Source organism: Schistocerca piceifrons, chromosome 7 (genome assembly GCF_021461385.2).
Source record: "Schistocerca piceifrons isolate TAMUIC-IGC-003096 chromosome 7, iqSchPice1.1, whole genome shotgun sequence".
Lineage (NCBI taxonomy): Eukaryota > Metazoa > Arthropoda > Insecta > Orthoptera > Acrididae > Schistocerca > Schistocerca piceifrons.
Window position 1 is genome coordinate 560,863,428 of NC_060144.1, and position 18,535 is coordinate 560,881,962.

Here is an 18,535-nt window from a genome sequence, read left to right on the forward strand (position 1 = left end):
AAGAAGTTAGTGGTAGCATGCAGTGGGCTCCCAGTAGCAGTAGCTCATGATGGTCTGACGCTGCTCATAGGGATGATTCCAAGGAGATCTGCCATGCGTCGTTTTGAGTGCTATAGATGGTGGAAAACTTGTGCCAGGGGTTCGTGTGACACTCTGCCACTGACATGTCAAAGCAGTGAAGTGGTGTGTATAAATGGAATCAGTTCAACAGGATGAGTCGACTTGGAGACAGTGGCAGTAAGGAGTAATCACGTTTGGACTTGAAATTCACCTTTTGCAGGTAAGTATTGTACCAACTGCAGTGGGATGAGACAGTGATGAAAGTAAAGCTGTGCTGAAGGGTTGTGAGTCACACTCGGATAGTTTTATCGGTGCAACAGTTGCCCATGAGAGGGCAACTCCGTTTTAATCTGTCAGGAAGTTTCATATCAGCGTATACTCCGCTTCAGATTGGAAATTCGTTCTGAAATGTCTGTACTTGTCCACGATCACACCGTGAATAACACTCCACGATTCTTTTGTGTATCAGCGTGCCTGCAAGGTATGGTGCATCAACTGCAGCCATATAACACGACGTAAGAACACTGAACGAAAAAGATACAACTGATACGACCCGAGACCAGTGTCACGCTTTGTCAGTGTGTGATTGATTTCAAACGTGGCAGGAACTAATCTTGTCGGTGAACGTACACCCATACCAATCACTTCCCCGCAAACGTTGCGAAGGGAACAGCACGCAGTGGACCCCTGGGGGTCAGGTACGTCGAAAAGGCGGTTTCTCACAGCAGTACATGAAGCTGCATCTCTTCACTTGGCCAACCAACACACATACTGGACAGTAGCCGAATGGAGGCGTGTTGTGTGGACCAAAGAGTCGCCATTTTGCTTCTTTTGAAATGATGCAAGACGCGTGCATTTAAGCTGGGGTGTGTGGAGAGTGTAGTCAGCCTGGAGGCGTTTGCGTGTTTCTCATACCATGATTGAAGCCCATCGATTCTCATCTCCGTGAACACAAACCAAGATGGTTATATCAACATCCTCGATGCACACTGTTCACCTTTCTTTTGCACCTACATAATGAAAATAGTGTGGGCACTGTTGTCTTCTAACAAGGGGAGGCCGCCAATTGTGAAATTCAGATTCGATTCATACTGCGCATAATAAAAGCTCATGGCCAGAGGTGTAATGTGGCAAAGCACCAAGATGCACTTCTCAGCCGTTGTCGAGAAAATCGACAGTTAAAAGAAACCGTTGCGGTGAAATACTCTCTACGATTAATAATTTCCTACAGCGTCGTGGCGCAGCGGTAAGCGCTCGGGTTCGTAATCCGAAGGTCGCCGGATCGAATCTCGCGCTATGCAATTTTGTTTATTATTGGTTTTTTGTAATTCAAATATATATATATATATATATATATATATATATACATATATATATATATACATATATATATATATATATACTATTAATGAATTGCTTATGCATACTGGTGAAGGCGGATCGCTCTCCAATTGTACCGCCTCCATTTTTACGTTTTTTTAACAGGGTGTACCAAAGCTCTCCCGTCCGCACTGATTTTCGACGATGTTATAAGTTGCGCTAGGGACCGCATCTACCTTCTTTCTAAGTTAGCAGGCAACTACGCTGTTATGCGGCGGCTCGTTTCGGCCTATTCAACATCTGTCCTTCAAGTGTAACGAGCGAGTAACGGAGTTTATATTTCATACATGCCGCAGCACATTTGTGTTCGTGGGGTCTCTATTCTAATTCGAACGTTTGACTTACGATACACGTATTCGTTTCGGAATACCGTTTCTACGTCTTCCGTTAACTATACGTGGTTAACATTATGAAGGCAATTAATAACATTTGTGAAATACAACTTTGTTTGCGGAAAACATAATGATGTTCGAAGTCGCCAGTTTTTCCACGACAAACGACTTTCAACAACTTATTATATGCATAATTGTGTCAACTGATTGCCGGGAATTATATATATATATATATATATATATATATATATATATATATATATATATATATATATATATATATATTTATATATATATATATGAATTACTAAAAACAAATACAAAAAAAAGGGTTGCATGGCGCGAGATTCGATCCGGCGACCTTTGGATTACGAACCGGAGCGCTTACCGCTGCGACAAGGCGTAGTAGAAAATTAATAATCGTAGAGAGTATTTCACGGCAACGGTTTCTTTTAACTGTCGATTTTCTCGACAACGGCTGAGAAGTGCATCTTGGTGCTTTGCCACATTACACCTCTGGCCATGAGCTTTTATTATGCGCAGTATGAATCGAATCTGAATTTCACAATTGGCGGCCTCCCCTTGTAAGATGAAAAGTCTGTCACGGCGTCAGGGCTGCACACGTAGGTCCCTGGTTTAACAAGCACCCAGGCAGCCTGTGATATTTAGATTCTTCCACTAAATCTTCCCATCTCAATTCCATAGAAAGTGTCTGGGTCTATACTATCCGATCAAAAGTATTCGGACACATTCATGTAATGCGGATTCGGCCAGCAAATGCCAAGAGAGGTGAACCTGTCGGTATGAAGGGAGGCAGGGAGTATTACAAGCAGAGAAGCATTTACAACTGAGTGGTCCAACCACGAGATTTCAGCGATAGAACGAGCGCTAGTTATTTTATGACACCTGAGTGATAGAATGCAAAAGGATATGAACACATTTTACAATGTTGTGTGCAGCATGCTGTTGAGGAACAGTTTGGAGATGATGACAATGCACCCTGTCATGAAGCAGCATCTGTGAGGCAATGATGGTGGACAATAAAATTCGTTGCCTCCAGATGACTGGGTGTTTGTGTTGTCCTCATCATTTCATCATCATTCGTGAAAGTGGCGAGGATGGACTGAGTGAAGGTTGGGAATTTGTACGGGCGCTCATAACCGCGTAGTCGAGAGACCCGCATACCAAACATCGTCATCATCATCATCATCATCATCATCGTCAGTAACATTCTTGAAATACACTGGCCCACCCAAAGTCCAGACCTGATCCAATGAACCATCTTTAGGAAGAGTTACTGACGACATTTCTCCTCACCCTGCGCCCAATGTCACTAACTTCTCTGGTTTCGGTTCTTGAGAAATAATGGACTGCCATTCGTCCATAGACATTCAGACGCCTCACTGAAAGTGCTGCAGCGGAGTTCAAGGCGACATAAAGGCAAAAGGTGGACACACCCCATGTTAACGCCCACAAACAGGTGTCCAGGTACTTTTGATCACAGAATGTAGGTAAGTACAGTAAATCTGTTGACGCCAGCTGCCGCTGCCTCATAGTGACTGCTCCTCTCCAGCCACAGCTCCTTCTCAATGTTGAAGCCTGTAACAGGTGTTTCCTCCTGACCAGCCACTTCCCCATGGTAGTCTGGTAGCCAGTAGCTGGTAGTTGATCCTCACCATCAACAGCTATGTCCCCTTGTGGCAGCCAGTAGCTGACAGTTATTCCTCACCAACCACAGTCCCCTCCGGAGTGTGGCAGCCAGTCACTGGTGCTTGCTCGTCACCAACTACAGCCGCATTCCAGTGGGGGCTGGTTGTCCCTCAACAGACACAGCTCCATCCTAGCTTGATACCCATTAGCTGTGGTGACAAGTATGTGGTAGTGACTCCTCATTAGCTGCAACCTCTTCCCAGTGTGGTGGCCAGTATCTGGTGGTTTCTCCTCAGTGGTCAGTCAAGTCTCCAGTGTGTTACAGTAGCTGGCAGTTCTTCCTCACCATTCACGGCCCCCTACAATGTGGTAGCCAGCATGTGGTACTTGCTTCTCACCAGCCACAGCCCCTTCCCGTGTGGAAGCCAGTGTATGGTGGTTGCTCGTTACCAGCCATCTTGATGCCCAGTAGCTGGTGGTTGTATGTCGCCAATCACAACCTCGTACTGAAACGTCCCCTTAGAAAAATTATACACGACTGTGTCTCTGGTGTTGTTCCATTTTGTCTAACTGTTGCTGTATTTGTCTCTGGTGTTGTTCCATTGTGTCTAACTTTTGAAGCCTTTGTCCCATTTGTCTCTGATTTTGTTCAAGCGTTGTGTCTAATTTTTGTAGCCTTTGTCCCATTTGTTGCATTAACTGTAATAACAGTGCACTGGTGTCTGAAACATGTTCCTCAGTGCTATTCGGCAGGGCATTTGAACCGGGAATATTCGCACTTTGAAAAGCAGAAAATGTGTCTTGATTTATTTGAGAAAACGGTGAGGACGCAAAACCTGAATCTACAGTATTTGCAAAATTGTGTCCTGTCATTTCGGATTCCTGAGGCGAGCTCTTGCCGACCAATCGATCGACAATGCTTCCCTGTTCACTAATTGTTTCACTGCCTACATCATTATTTGCAGCCCGCTCCATTTCCTTATGCACAATTACCAAATTACTACTTTGAACATTAGTTATTTCATTACATGGTGGCGCTAACACAGCGCTTTCGTCTTCACTGTCATTTCTCAGTTTACTTTGGAGCCTAGTATTACGTTTTTCACACGCCATTATTGTCACAATATTTCACACAACAACACAGAAAAACACAATTTGAAGAGCAAAAATAAAAGAACACACTAACATAGCACTGAAAATAATATTTAGTTAATTGCAAGTGCAGCTGCGAAATACTTGGTGCAAATCTACATGCAACTGTGTACAACATGCAACTGTGTACCACAATGAAAAACTACAACTACAAAGGAAATTCTCTCCATAATTACGCACTAGCAATAAACAAAAGCTACACTAATTACACAAACTACAAGAAAAAAATTAGAAGATTCCAGTGAGGTATCCTGGCAGGGTCGCCATATGAAACGTCCCCTTTGAACTGCCGCTGTTGTAGTCAGTAGCTGTCAGCTGCAACCGCATGCCAGCGTGGCGGCCAGTAGCTAGTGGTTGCTCCCCAGCAGACACAGTGTGGTGGCCAGTAGCTAGTGGTTGCTCCCCAGCAGACGCAGTGTGGTGGCCAGTAGCTAGTGGTTGCTCCCCAGCAGACGCAGTGTGGCGGCCAGTAGCTAGTGGTTGCTCCCCAGAAGACGCAGTGTGGCGGCCAGTAGCTAGTGGTTGCTCCCCAGCAGACGCAGTGTGGTGGCCAGTAGCGAGCGGCGGCCGTGTGTTGCAGGGCACAGCGGCGTCAACCAGCTGGGCGGCGTGTTCGTGGGCGGCCGGCCGCTGCCGGACTCGACGCGCCAGAAGATCGTCGAGCTGGCGCACTCGGGGGCGCGGCCCTGCGACATCTCGCGCATCCTGCAGGTCTCCAACGGCTGCGTCTCCAAGATCCTCGGCAGGTAACGCTCGCCTTACCTCACCTCACTTTCCCCTCCTCCCGTCTCTTCTCTGATTGCCGGAGTGGCTATGGGGTCTGTTCCAGTACTTCTTACAGATAACTACACTACTGGCCATTAAAATTGCTACACCAAGAAGATGACGTGCTACAGAAGCGAAATTTAACCGACAGGAAGAAGATGCTGTGATATGCAAATGATTAGCTTTTCAGAGCATTCATACAAGGTTGGCGCCGGTGACGACACCTACAACGTGCTGACATGAGGAAAGTTTCCAACCGATTTCTCATACACAAACAGCAGTTGACCGGCGTTCCCTGGTCGAACGTTGTTGTGATGCCTCGTGTAAGGAGAAGAAACGCGTACCATCACGTTTCCGACTTTGATAAAGGTCGGATTGTAGCCTATCGCGATTGCAGCTTATCGTATCGGGACATTGCTGCTCGCGTTGGTCGAGATCCAATGACTGTTAGCAGAATATGGAATCTGTGGGTTCAGGAGGGTAATACGGAACGCCGTGCTGGATCCCAACGACCTAGTATCACTAACGGTCGAGATGACAGCCATCTTATCCGCATGGCTGTAACGGATCGTGCAGCCACGTCTAGATCCCTGAGTCAACAGATGGGGACGTTTGCAAGACAACAACCATCTGCACGAACAGTTCGACGACGTTTGCAGCAGCATGGACTATCAGCTCGGAGACCGTGGCTGCGGTTACCGTTGACGCTGCATCACAGCCAGGAGCGCCTGCGATGGTGTACTCAGCGGCGAACCTGGGTGCACGAATGGCGAAACGTCATCTTTTCGGATGAATCCAGGTTCTGTTTACAGCATCATGATGGTCGCATCCGTGTTTCGCGACATCGCGGTGAACGCACATTGGAAGCGTGTATTCGTCATCGCCATACTGGCGTATCACCCGGCGTGATGGTATGGGGCGCGCCATTGGTTACACGTCTCGGTCACCTCTTGTTCGCATTGACGGCACTTTGAACAGTCGACATTACATTTCAGATGTGTTACGACCCGTGGCTCTACCCTTCATTCGATCCCTGCGAAACCCTACATTTCAGCAGGATAATGCACGACCGCATGTTGCAGGTCCTGTACGGGCCATTCTGGATGCAGGAAATGTTCGACTGCTGCCCTGGCCAGCACATTCTCCAGATCTCTCACCAATTGAAAACGTCTGGTCAATGGTGGCCGAGCAACTGGCTCGTCACAATACGCCAGTCACTACTCTTGATGAAGTGTGGTATCGTGTTGAAGCTGCATGTGCAGCTGTACTTGTACACGCCATCCAAGCTGTGTTTGAGCCAATGCCCAGGCGTATCAAGGCCGTTATTACGGCCACAGGTGGTTGTTCTGGGTACTGTTTTCGCAGGATCTATGTACCCAAATTGCGTGAAAATGTAATCACACGTCAGTTCTAGTATAATATATTTGTCCAATGAACGCCTGTTTATCGTCTGCATTTCTTCTTGTTGTAGCAATTTTAATGGCCAGTAGTGTAAACTTTTTTTTAATACTGAATCGGATGGTTTCGATAGTTTTACCTGTCTATTTTACTTACACCTAAACCTCCAGATGTCAGGCTCTCAGATCGCTATCAAACGTTGTATGTTAATAAAGTATGAATCACAACTCGGATGTAGTTCGTACACAACAGAATGCCCGTAAGTGTTAATTAAAAGTAAAACGAGATTGGCGAAGCACATAAAAAGCATAACTGTGAATAACTCGTTTGCATAGCTTCCGTAATGAAGTTGAAGCCTGCTTGGTAGCTCAGTGTATTCGATTAGAGGGCTAGCTGGCGTCTGTAATACAAAATAAATAAATAAAAATAAAATAAAAAATTTAGTGAATGGATTACCGATAAACTTAAACGGGTGTCATCGAACGAACAAATGCTACGAACAAAATGAGATAAAAAAAAGCTGGTAGAGCGTTTAATCTCCGTGAAAAGGGTCCTTGGTTCAAACCCTCACGACGAATTTTGTTTTACTGTATTATGCGTGAAAGTGTTAAATGCGACAACATGTTTATGACATACAAAACGATGTTTGGAGTTTATAGCAGTTTTCTCTTGACAGTCTGCTTTCACTTCGTTTCTTTGAAAGCAGTAAACACATAGAGTACGTTTGTAGTTTAATAGAATATACAATCAGAAGTGAAAAATAAGTAGTGTCATAACAGGTGTGGAAGTAATAATAATAATAATAAGTATTAGTAGTAGTAGTAGTAGTAAACAAAATAATAAGATCAATAGTAAGTACATAACGTTCAACTAACAAAGTAAAAGCAGACTTCCGAAACAACATCGCTACAAACTCTGAAAACTCCTTTTGCATGTTAGTAAAATGTTCTCCCATATAAAAGATTCACATGTAAATAGTTACAAAAATTGTCATCAGTAGTGCTTGAACGTGTGACCTCTGATACGACCACCACACGCATTACCATATCACCCACGAGAGATTTGCAGTAGAAACTCTAACAGATATGCTTTTCCTGTGCTGCCGTTTATGCATGTTGTACTGCACAGTACCACATATTACGAACTAAACCTGTGTCTTGCTTGATACTCTACCAACACACGTTGTATATTTGGTACCGATCTGAGTGTCTATATCTGGAAGTTTTGGTGTTAGATTATCAGTCCCTCCACTGGATACGTGCCATGATGTAATTCGTATAATGCAGGGTGTTACTTAAAGATTCTTCCGATTTCGCAAGAATTTGTTGTACTTGAATTAATATAGAAAGTTATGGGGGATTTTAACTTACGCATAGGGCTACAAAAGTTTTCTCCTGTAGGAATTATCTTATTTTACAAGGGTACATCTATTACAGTAGCTGAATGCTCAGCACAGCTGACTGCCAGAGAGCCGGGTTAGATTCCTCGTACATATATCGAATTTCTTCCTTGGTAGCATGAATGGAGCAGGGTGGACTTCGGCCTCATGATGCCAGTTGAGGGGGGGGGGGGGAAGGGGGGGACGGGGGGGGGGGGTGAGTAGCAGCGACTCCAGGTGTCGAAAACTGAGAATGTGACTGGGAGAGCGGGGTGCCGACGCAGTGACCCTCCATACTGCATCCAATAACGCTGTTAGTGAAGGATGGCAGGGTGGTCGGTTGGTGCCGAGTGGCCCATCGGGGTCTGTGGATCGTCTCTGTATTACACCTGTTACGAGGGCCTTCAAAAAGTAAGTTACACGTGCCTCCCAAGCAAAGACCATTGCATAACAAGAGAGTCGCGTTGTCAAAAGAGTACGTGTTCTGACTTTCCCGCAGAGACAGTTCTGCTGCTTTAACAAGTGCATCAAAGAGTGAGAGCGAAATGGAGCTACAGCTGGATGCGTACTCCGAAGCTGAAGTACGTGAGATAGTAAAATTCTTCTGGACAGAACGTCTAAACTGCACACTGGTTCACTGTGAAATTCTGGCAATAATGGACCAAATGCAATGTCGTGTCCAGCTGTAGTGAAATGGTGCCAACAATTTGATAGAGGTCGGACAAACGTTGTCGATGCTGATGGGAGAGGAAGGCCATCGCCATCGACGAAAAACGATAGTGTTCACGGAAATCGCAAATTTTCCGACGATGAGGGCGTTCACACTGCGGTTATCGAATGGCTCCGTGACCAAGGAGCGGATTTCTGTCGTCGAGGAAATGAACGAGATAGGACATTCCCACCGTTGTTTACGTACCCGGTGACTGTTCAAAAATAAAGCATTGTATCTGTGTCACTTTGATGTGTAGTACAGCAATCAGTAAGAGTTACTGTACCAACCATAATAATATGTAGTTTACAATCGACGAGAATTTAAACTGGAGAAAGCACAGTTTGGAACTCGTAAAAAGCTTTGTTCAGCCACATTTGCATTTAGGATCATTGCAAATCTTGGAGAAACACAAATCTGTAAGCTGGAGATATTTAGCATATTTTCATTCAATAATGTCATATGGGGTAACTCATCCTTAAGAAAGAAAGTCTTCGTTCCTCAAAAAGGTGCTGTAACAATATTATGTGGTGCTCACCCACGATCAAATGGTTCAAATGGCTCTGAGCACTATGGGACTTAACTTCTAAGGTCATCAGTCCCCTAGAACATAGAACTACTTAAACCTAACTAACCTAAGGACATCACACACACCCATGCCCGAGGCAGGATTCGAACCTGCGACCGTAGCGGTCGCGCGGTTCCAGACTGTAGCGCCTAGAACCGCTCGGCCACCCCGGCCGGCTCACCCACGATCGTTTCGCAGTCATATGCTTAAGGAGTTGGGCATTCTGACAACTGCTTTACAGTATATTTAATACCTCGTGAAATTTGTTGTAAACAATCAACTGCTGAAAAGGAACAATGGGGAACATAAAACTTCCTGGCAGATTAAAACTGTGTGCAGGACCGAGACTCGAACTCGGGACCTTTACCTTTCACGGGCAAGTGCTCTACCATCTGAGCTACCCAAGCACGATTCCCCGCCCCGTTTGGAATGGTGAACATAGTTACAATACGTTCATTACTCCTCGCTAAAGTTCTTTTTAGCACAAAAATGGGTAAACAATGCTTCAACAAAAAGTTTTGAGCACTTATACAGAGACATAAACTGTCTGACAGGCAGCAGAAGAAGATTTGTAAACGAACTGACAAAGTTTCCCCTTGGCAACTCCTCCTATTCCGCAGAATAATTTCTATTGTAATAGTGTGTAAAAGATGGTGGGTAGGAACTACTAACTCACATCTGTACATCTCTTTTCCTAAAAAAAGAAAGAATTACAAATGTTCATCACGTAACCACGTGAACAAATTAATTTGTGATGTGAATGTAAAATGACTCGGCCCACGTTATCACGATTTATCGTGCAAAATGATCCATGGAATATGCACTCCTACGGGCAACCATATGAACCGGCAGCTTACAGCTGGCGACGAGGTAAACTTGCAATTTCGACCCTTAAGTTAAAATTCACCCCAGATTTGTGCTTCATTACGGTTGAAAATATAGCTGAGTGAAATCGCATGAATCTTTTGGAAACCCCGTGGATTTGGCGAAACTTTTGATGCCTGCATTCCTCCTATTACCAACAACATCAAGATCAGTTAAATAAACTGCTGACAATTTTTTCTCCGCCGGGCCACCATGTAGGCTGATATTCAGCGAGAGCAGAGGATTAAAGACAAAGCCACATGGAACAGAATAAAATATCTTATGAGTGGAAAAAATAATCGATATAAAGACTATTTTTTTAAACTGCACATCTTTACACATTTCTGGAATCAAAAATTTTTTGCTGTGTTAGCCTTGCTACTTTCGGTACCCCTTTTACTTCACCCTTTTGTGTCTGGTCCTGACAAACTCGTAATCCATAAACAGCGCTAGACCAGCGACAGCTGAACACAGAAGGAATGCCAGTAACGCTCACCAGAAAGTCAAAGTCCACAGGCGGGTCGATACCCAAATAATAGCTAAGCGAGATTTGTAACAGCTCTTGCGGCGAGCTATCGAAGGCTAACTTGTGGCTGCATGGCTAGCTAGCTATGTGCTACGAGTGGTCTGGTCCGAGTGACGTGTTGCTCAAGCCCCTGGTGGCGTCTATCAGTTGCTAGCTGTGATGCCTCCGAGACGCTGTCGATACGGTCTGTTGGAGAGGTTATTACACACCCGAAGCGTTGTGACATGCGTAGACACTTCTTGACATAATGTGCACATGGTGGTCGAGGCTTCGGTGTTCAAACCTGAGCCACTCGTCAAAAGTGGCTATCCTAATGCCATCCAGACCACTTGAAGACGTACTCAAGTGTCAACTGGTCCCAAGCGTGCTCTGCGTCGTGTCAGCAGAAACTGCAGGCCATTCTGTTCATTTGATATCTGCCTCCTGGAGAAAGATATTCACTAGATGGACTTGATGTACTGGGGTGTTTTCGTGATGAAAGACGAACCCATAGTCAGTTTGTTGATTGTAGGAGTGGACAGTAGCGTGGAGGATCCTGCCTCAATACTGCACAGCCGTTCAATTGTGTTCAACAGCGATGATAGATGACCGACATCCAAATACACTCCTGGAAATGGAAAAAAGAACACATTGACACCGGTGTGTCAGACCCACCATACTTGCTCCGGACACTGCGAGAGGGCTGTACAAGCAATGATCACACGCACGGCACAGCGGACACACCAGGAACCGCGGTGTTGGCCGTCGAATGGCGCTAGCTGCGCAGCATTTGTGCACCGCCGCCGTCAGTGTCAGCCAGTTTGCCGTGGCATACGGAGCTCCATCGCAGTCTTTAACACTGGTAGCATGCCGCGACAGCGTGGACGTGAACCGTATGTGCAGTTGACGGACTTTGAGCGAGGGCGTATAGTGGGCATGCGGGAGGCCGGGTGGACGTACCGCCGAATTGCTCAACACGTGGGGCGTGAGGTCTCCACAGTACATCGATGTTGTCGCCAGTGGTCGGCGGAAGGTGCACGTGCCCGTCGACCTGGGACCGGACCGCAGCGACGCACGGATGCACGCCAAGACCGTAGGATCCTACGCAGTGCCGTAGGGGACCGCACCGCCACTTCCCAGCAAATTAGGGACACTGTTGCTCCTGGGGTATCGGCGAGGACCATTCGCAACCGTCTCCATGAAGCTGGGCTACGTCCCGCACACCGTTAGGCCGTCTTCCGCTCACGCCCCAACATCGTGCAGCCCGCCTCCAGTGGTGTCGCGACAGGCGTGAATGGAGGTACGAATGGAGACGTGTCGTCTTCAGCGATGAGAGTCGCTTCTGCCTTGGTGCCAATGATGGTCGTATGCGTGTTTGGCGCCGTGCAGGTGAGCGCCACAATCAGAACTGCATACGACCGAGGCACACAGGGCCAACACTCGGCATCATGGTGTGGGGAGCGATCTCCTACACTGGCCGTACACCACTGGTGATCGTCGAGGGGACACTGAATAGTGCACGGTACATCCAAACCGTCATCGAACCCATCGTTCTACCATTCCTAGACCGGCAAGGAAACTTGCTGTTCCAACAGGACAATGCACGTCCGCATGTATCCCGTGCCACCCAACGTGCTCTAGAAGGTGTAAGTCAACTACCCTGGCCAGCAAGATCTCCGGATCTGTCCCCCATTGAGCATGTTTGGGACTGGATGAAGCGTCGTCTCACGCGGTCTGCACGTCCAGCACGAACGCTGGTCCAACTGAGGCGCCAGGTGGAAATGGCATGGCAAGCCGTTCCACAGGACTACATCCAGCATCTCTACGATCGTCTCCATGGGAGAATAGCAGCCTGCATTGCTGCGAAAGGTGGATATACACTGTACTAGTGCCGACATTGTGCATGCTCTGTTGCCTGTGTCTATGTGCCTGTGGTTCTGTCAGTGTGATCATGTGGTGTATCTGACCCCAGGAATGTGTCAACAAAGTTTCCCCTTCCTGGGACAATGAATTCACGGTGTTCTTATTTCAATTTCCAGGAGTGTATGATACCGGCCCCACGCATGACTTACCCACCAACAAGCTGGACATGAGGTATTGCGTGTCTGACACGAACACTGGTACTTGGCCGCCTCCTTGTTGGTGAAGAGAACCGGCACTATTGTTCCTGTTTCCATTCCAGGTGTTTCCTTGCTCACCTTCTCCGCACACACTATGCTGCTGGTTGGTAATATTGTGCACAGTGGGCTCCTAGAGGCCAAATTAATCGTGTGGATGACGCGTATCTTTTCTGAGAAATTTATTTTGAGATCTTTTGTCTCCCCCCAACATTTTTCTTTCCGTCCACACCTCCTTGCAATGTCGAATTAATTACTTTTGTATAAGTTGGCAAAATCCTGAACGACAGATTTATTATTTACACTATTCGTCATAGTTTTTTTACGCTACGCACTTTATCTGACCATTTCATAATTAAACTCCTTTTGCAGCACCCTGTTTCCAGTGTTTACTGTTGCCTTTTTATACAACTCATGCTGGAATACACACCGACAGCGAATCTCTTGTGTTGCCAATTTCCATCCACACGATCATCATCCGGTCCTGGTTTCTGAGATACATGAAATAGAAACATCATCAGCACGAAGCACTTGAAAGAAAAATACTTTTGATTTGCTGCCAAGTCGCGTTTAATAGTGCTACCAGCAACGCCACAGCGTATGTCTGCACACGCTTTAAAACGCGTTGAATTCGATGGTCACGTTTTTGTTCGGATAGAAACAGTGATATAGAGAAAGCAGCGATTTGTTACTATAGCATACCAGCACTTGTCCCTTTTCCGACAGTTTTAAATTAATTTGTCTCGGATATCTTTAGGAACAGAGCTTACTTTTTATGTGACGGCTCCCCCTGGGCTAAAAAGGCTTCATGGAGACTTCACAGTGGCAAATTACGCCAGTACGTTGTTCAGTGACATGCTAAAGCAAGCTTATGATTTCTGCTGTCTTAGGATTCCGTTATTGCTAAGTGAACGGACTTCAGCTTGCACCGTCTTCAAAGCCTTATTAAGGCCAACGATATCCTCTCTGACATGCGACGCACGCAGACGGAGTGCCGCAATACGATATTGTGACATCAACGACTCAGTGTTCGTCGAGTGTGGGGTCTCATATCGTAGACCGTCGCTGTAGCGCCGCGGCGGTCGCACACCACCTAGACTGCGACGTCTGACTTCTGAACGTCTTCCTGGAAGTCGCTAGGCGCATTGTCACGCACATCACAAGCTGCTTCGAAGCCACTCCTATCTCGAGGAAGTGGAAGCGAACTGTTTCCAATCCTGCGGCTTATTGTGGGAATACCTTTCGTGAGAGCAGTCCCAGATAAAGTGGTTCTCGGAATACCCAAACACTTCCGCAACGCAGCAGATATCCATTCCGTCTGGCAGTCCGGTTCACCACACAGGTCACCGCCTGACAGTGTGTACGAATGAGTACTGAAAATCTGTGCCTTCAGTGTCCTCTGACACTCCGAACACGCCAACTGCGAGGCGAACCCCGAAGTCCCGTGTGTAAGATGCGACGCCATGACAGCTTGAGTCTCTTACACGTATGTACCAGTCCGACCTAATCGAGTCATGGCATGTGGTGATTGCAAAACAGTGAAGTGAAGTCCCACAGAGGTGGCACTCAAATCGAAACGTGCACTGCACTGAGCATTTCTGAAAGGCGAAAAATAAATGGTGAAATAATTTTAGCCGGCCACGGTGGCCGAGCGGTTCTAGGAGCTTCAGTCCGGAATCGTGCGACTGCTACGGTCGCAGGTTCGAATCCTGCCTCGGGCATGGATGTGTGTGATGCTGCAGAATGAAGGTCTCATTCTGGAAGCGTCCCCCAGGCTGTGGCTAGGCCACGTCTCCGCAATATCCTTTCTTTCAGGAGTGCTAGTTCTGCACGGTTCGCAGGAGAGCTTCTGTTAAGTCAAGGTAGGAGACGAGGTACTGGCAGAAGTAAAGCTGTGAGGACGTGGCGTGAGTGGTGCTTGGGTAGCTCAGTTGATAGAGTACTTGCCCGCGAAAGGCAAAGGTCCCGAGTTTGAGTCTCGGTCCGGCACACAGTTTTAATCTGCCAGGAAGTTTCATGTCAGTGCACACTCCGCTGCAGAGTGAAGGTCTCATTCTGATAACTATCCTTCATAACGATCGAATACAGTGTCAACAACTCTTTAAGATTGTACAGGTGAAGTTATATTTCACTTACCTAGAAAATCCTATATCATTTTATTGGAATGTTGTTAACTTGTAGTCGCAAAATACTGTAGAGTTTATGCAGCACTGTTTGATTTGTACATAACCACACGGCGTAAAGAACCACACACACACACACACCAAAAAATTTTTACTAGACGTAAATGCACTCAAAGACGGCGATATCGTAAATAACAGTTCCAAATAAATTATCTGTCAGAGACATTACAATATATACATTGATTTGGCTTTACAAATTTACGAAGAATAGTCGTTACATTATATGCATTTAATATTCAGTGATCACTAATTACGACGAAAGTCAAGAGATGTAGCAAACAGTTTGGTAGGAAATGTTACTTAAATTATGGCAAACCACCTCCGACAGGACACTGCCTAGTACCGTGGCTGCGGGTCTCCCGCAGAGTCCCCTACGCTCCTCGGAGCATTGGACGTCATCATCAAATATTGTGGTGTACACGGGGAAGAAAATAATGGTAAAAAATAAATATTACGACAGTAGAAATTATATTAACATGCAATAGTTAGCTGAAAGTTAAAATTAACAAGTGTGTGATTGAGCCGGCTGCTATATTTTAGTGTAGAGTTTATATTGGATTACTGACTGTATGTTGTTGTCAAAGAGAGTAATGTTTATATTTTATTCTGCGTCGCTATGAGCCCCATTGCACCTCATCTCCAGTTACAGCCTAAAATTCATAAACAAAACTGTACAATCAAGCCTATCGTTAATTCTAGGAACAGACCTTCATATGGAATAAATAACAAACTGCTAGCTCATGTAAACACGCTTTATACTTCTGAAAACAACAACTTCATTAGGAACGCTTATGAACTAATTGGCTAACAGAAAGATGAGTTGGCAATTGGCAGCATCAAAGTTGGGAAGTTAGCACATATTTCGTAAACCACTTACAGAAAACATTTTTCAAAGTTAACAGCAAAATCATACAGTATAAAAGATGTATGGATAATACAATAATTCTGTTTGATGGCACCAATGAGGAAATTAAAACATCAGCAACAAAAGGTGAGCAACAAAGCTGATCAACATTCACAAAAACATTGAATTCACTGTTGATCACGAAACAAACAGCTACTTCAGCTCCATAGACTTAAAAAAGCTTCAGCAAAAACCGGAAACATCATTTTGAATTTTACAGAAAGTAGCTGAATTGCAATGAATCGCCTACATCAAACTTCATTTCAACCACACAAACAATATAAACAAATCATTATCATAAAAACCATAGCCTCAGACTACGGACATAACCCTCACGTGCCAGATAGTCACAAAAAAATCCAGAAAACATGAGATAACAAAGCCTCACAGTATATAGCTATGCAGTCAACATAAGAGACGGTAGAAAGCAGCATAAAATCTCACGGAGCATACCTTACAAAATAAGTAATCTGTTTAAAAACTGGAACATTAATACGAGTATAAGCTTCCACAGATATCACAAACTTCAGGAGCTAGCCACTCATAACTTGACGAAAAATATCTCCCCTCCCCCTCCACCCCCTATAAAAGATCAGGTATATACAAACTCAGCTGCCAAAAGTATCCCTCCTACTATCTAGGAAAAACTGAAAGCTTCGAGACTTGGTCCAAAGAACATTTAGATGCCATATGTTTCAAGAACCCGTCAAAATTTGCACTTTCAACGCATACAAGTATCAACAGGCATTGAGCAAAAAGCACAGAAGCCCTTATCCAAATAATGCATCATGGTGAGAAAGGTATCTCTATGAATCATCTTAAAGAGATGGAAATACATATACAAATCTCGAAAAGTTCTTGACCGACTACTTCAGATGATTACATAATACTCCACTGAACATTCAGACAGATATAGGCCGTTTGCAAAAGTCTCAAAAAGTTCTTCAAATTTTACACGATATTCTAATAAAGATTCAGAACGACAACGACTATACATTTTCAAACAATATGCAGCTTTTCTTTTACAACAGTATGCAAGAAACAAAATGTTGTGCTCTGCTGTGAAAATGTGTGGATTCGATTTCTTCTTGCCATAAGTTTCAACAAAGACAGGGGGCCTATAAGCCGTCAGCCAATTTGATTCTCCCACATCTGTTCTTACTATTTATATATGCGCTGAAGCTCCAAAAAAAACTGGTATAGGCATGCGTATTCAAATACAGAGATCGGTGAACAGGCAGAATACGGCGCTGCGGTCGGCAATGACTATATAAAACAAGTGTGTGGAGCAGTTGTTAAAGCGGTTACTACTGCTACAATGACAGGTTATCAAGATTCAAGTGAGTTGAACGTGGTGTTAGAGTCGGCCCACAAACGATGGGACACAGCATCTCCGAGGTAGCGATTCAATCGGGATTTTCCGGTACGATCATTTCGAGAGTGTACCGCGAATATCAGGAATCCGGATAAAACATCAAATCTCCGACATTGCTGCGGCCGGAAAAGAATGGGATGAACGACGGCTGAAGAGAATCGTTCAATATGACAGAAGTGCAACCCTTCCGCAAATTGCTGCAGATTTCAGTACTGGGCCACCAAAAAGTGTCAGCGTGCGAACCATTCAACGAAACATTATCCCCACCCGTGTACCCTTGATGACAGCACGACACAAGGTTTTACGCCTCGCCTGGACCCACCAACACCGACGCTGGACTGTTGACCACTGGAAACATGTTGCCTGATCGGACGAGTCTCGTTTCAAATTGTATCGGGCGGATGGACGTGTACGGGTGTGAAGAGAACCTCATGAAGCCACAGACCCTGAATGTCAGCAGGGGACTGTTCAACCCGGTGGAGGCTCTGTAATGGTGTGGGAAGTGTGCAGTTGGAGTAATATGGGACCCCTGATACATCTAGATACGACTCTGACAAGTGCAAAGTACGTAAGCACCCTGTCTAATCACCTGCGTCCATTCATGTCCATTGTTCATTCCGACAGACTTGGGCAATTCCAACAGGACAATGCGACACTCCATACGTCCAAATTGCTACAGAGTGGCTCCAGAAACACTCTTCTGGGTTTAAACAGCTCTGCTGGCCATAGGCATGAATATTATTGAGCATATCTGGGATGCCTTGCAACGTGCTGTCCAGAAGAGATCTCCACCCCCTTTGTAGACAGCACTGCAGGATTCATGGTGTCAGTTCCCTCCAGCACTACTTCAGACATTAGTCGAGTCCATGCCACGTCATGTTGCGGCACTTCTGCCTGCTCGCAGGGACTCTACACGATGTTAGGCAGGTGTACCAGTTTCTTTGTCTCTTCGGTGTATTTTCAAACAGAATTTGTACACACAACAATGGGCCGTTTTGTTTTCTTCTATGCTGATGGTTTACAGAAAATAGGGGAGCTGTATTTGTGGTTTATGGAGCTAAGATGAGGAAACTGCTACGGAATCTGAGTCATCCAGAAGTTCGCAATCCTACTCATTCACAGACTGAGTGTCAAAAAAGCTAATATTCTACAGAAGCAGCACCTGAAGAGGTGTGTCTCATATCCTATATATCAA

General features: G+C 45.5%; 1 protein-coding gene across 1 annotated transcript in view; it reads left to right on the forward strand.

Annotated features, from left to right (window-relative positions):
- Nucleotides 1–18,535, forward strand: part of LOC124709077 (paired box protein Pax-6-like) — a 145,004-nt gene that overhangs the window by 34,896 nt on the left and 91,573 nt on the right. The window contains exon 2 of the mRNA XM_047240725.1: nucleotides 5,155–5,320. Within this exon, the coding sequence (XP_047096681.1) occupies nucleotides 5,155–5,320 (166 nt within the window). The remainder of the gene's footprint in view (nucleotides 1–5,154; nucleotides 5,321–18,535) is intronic.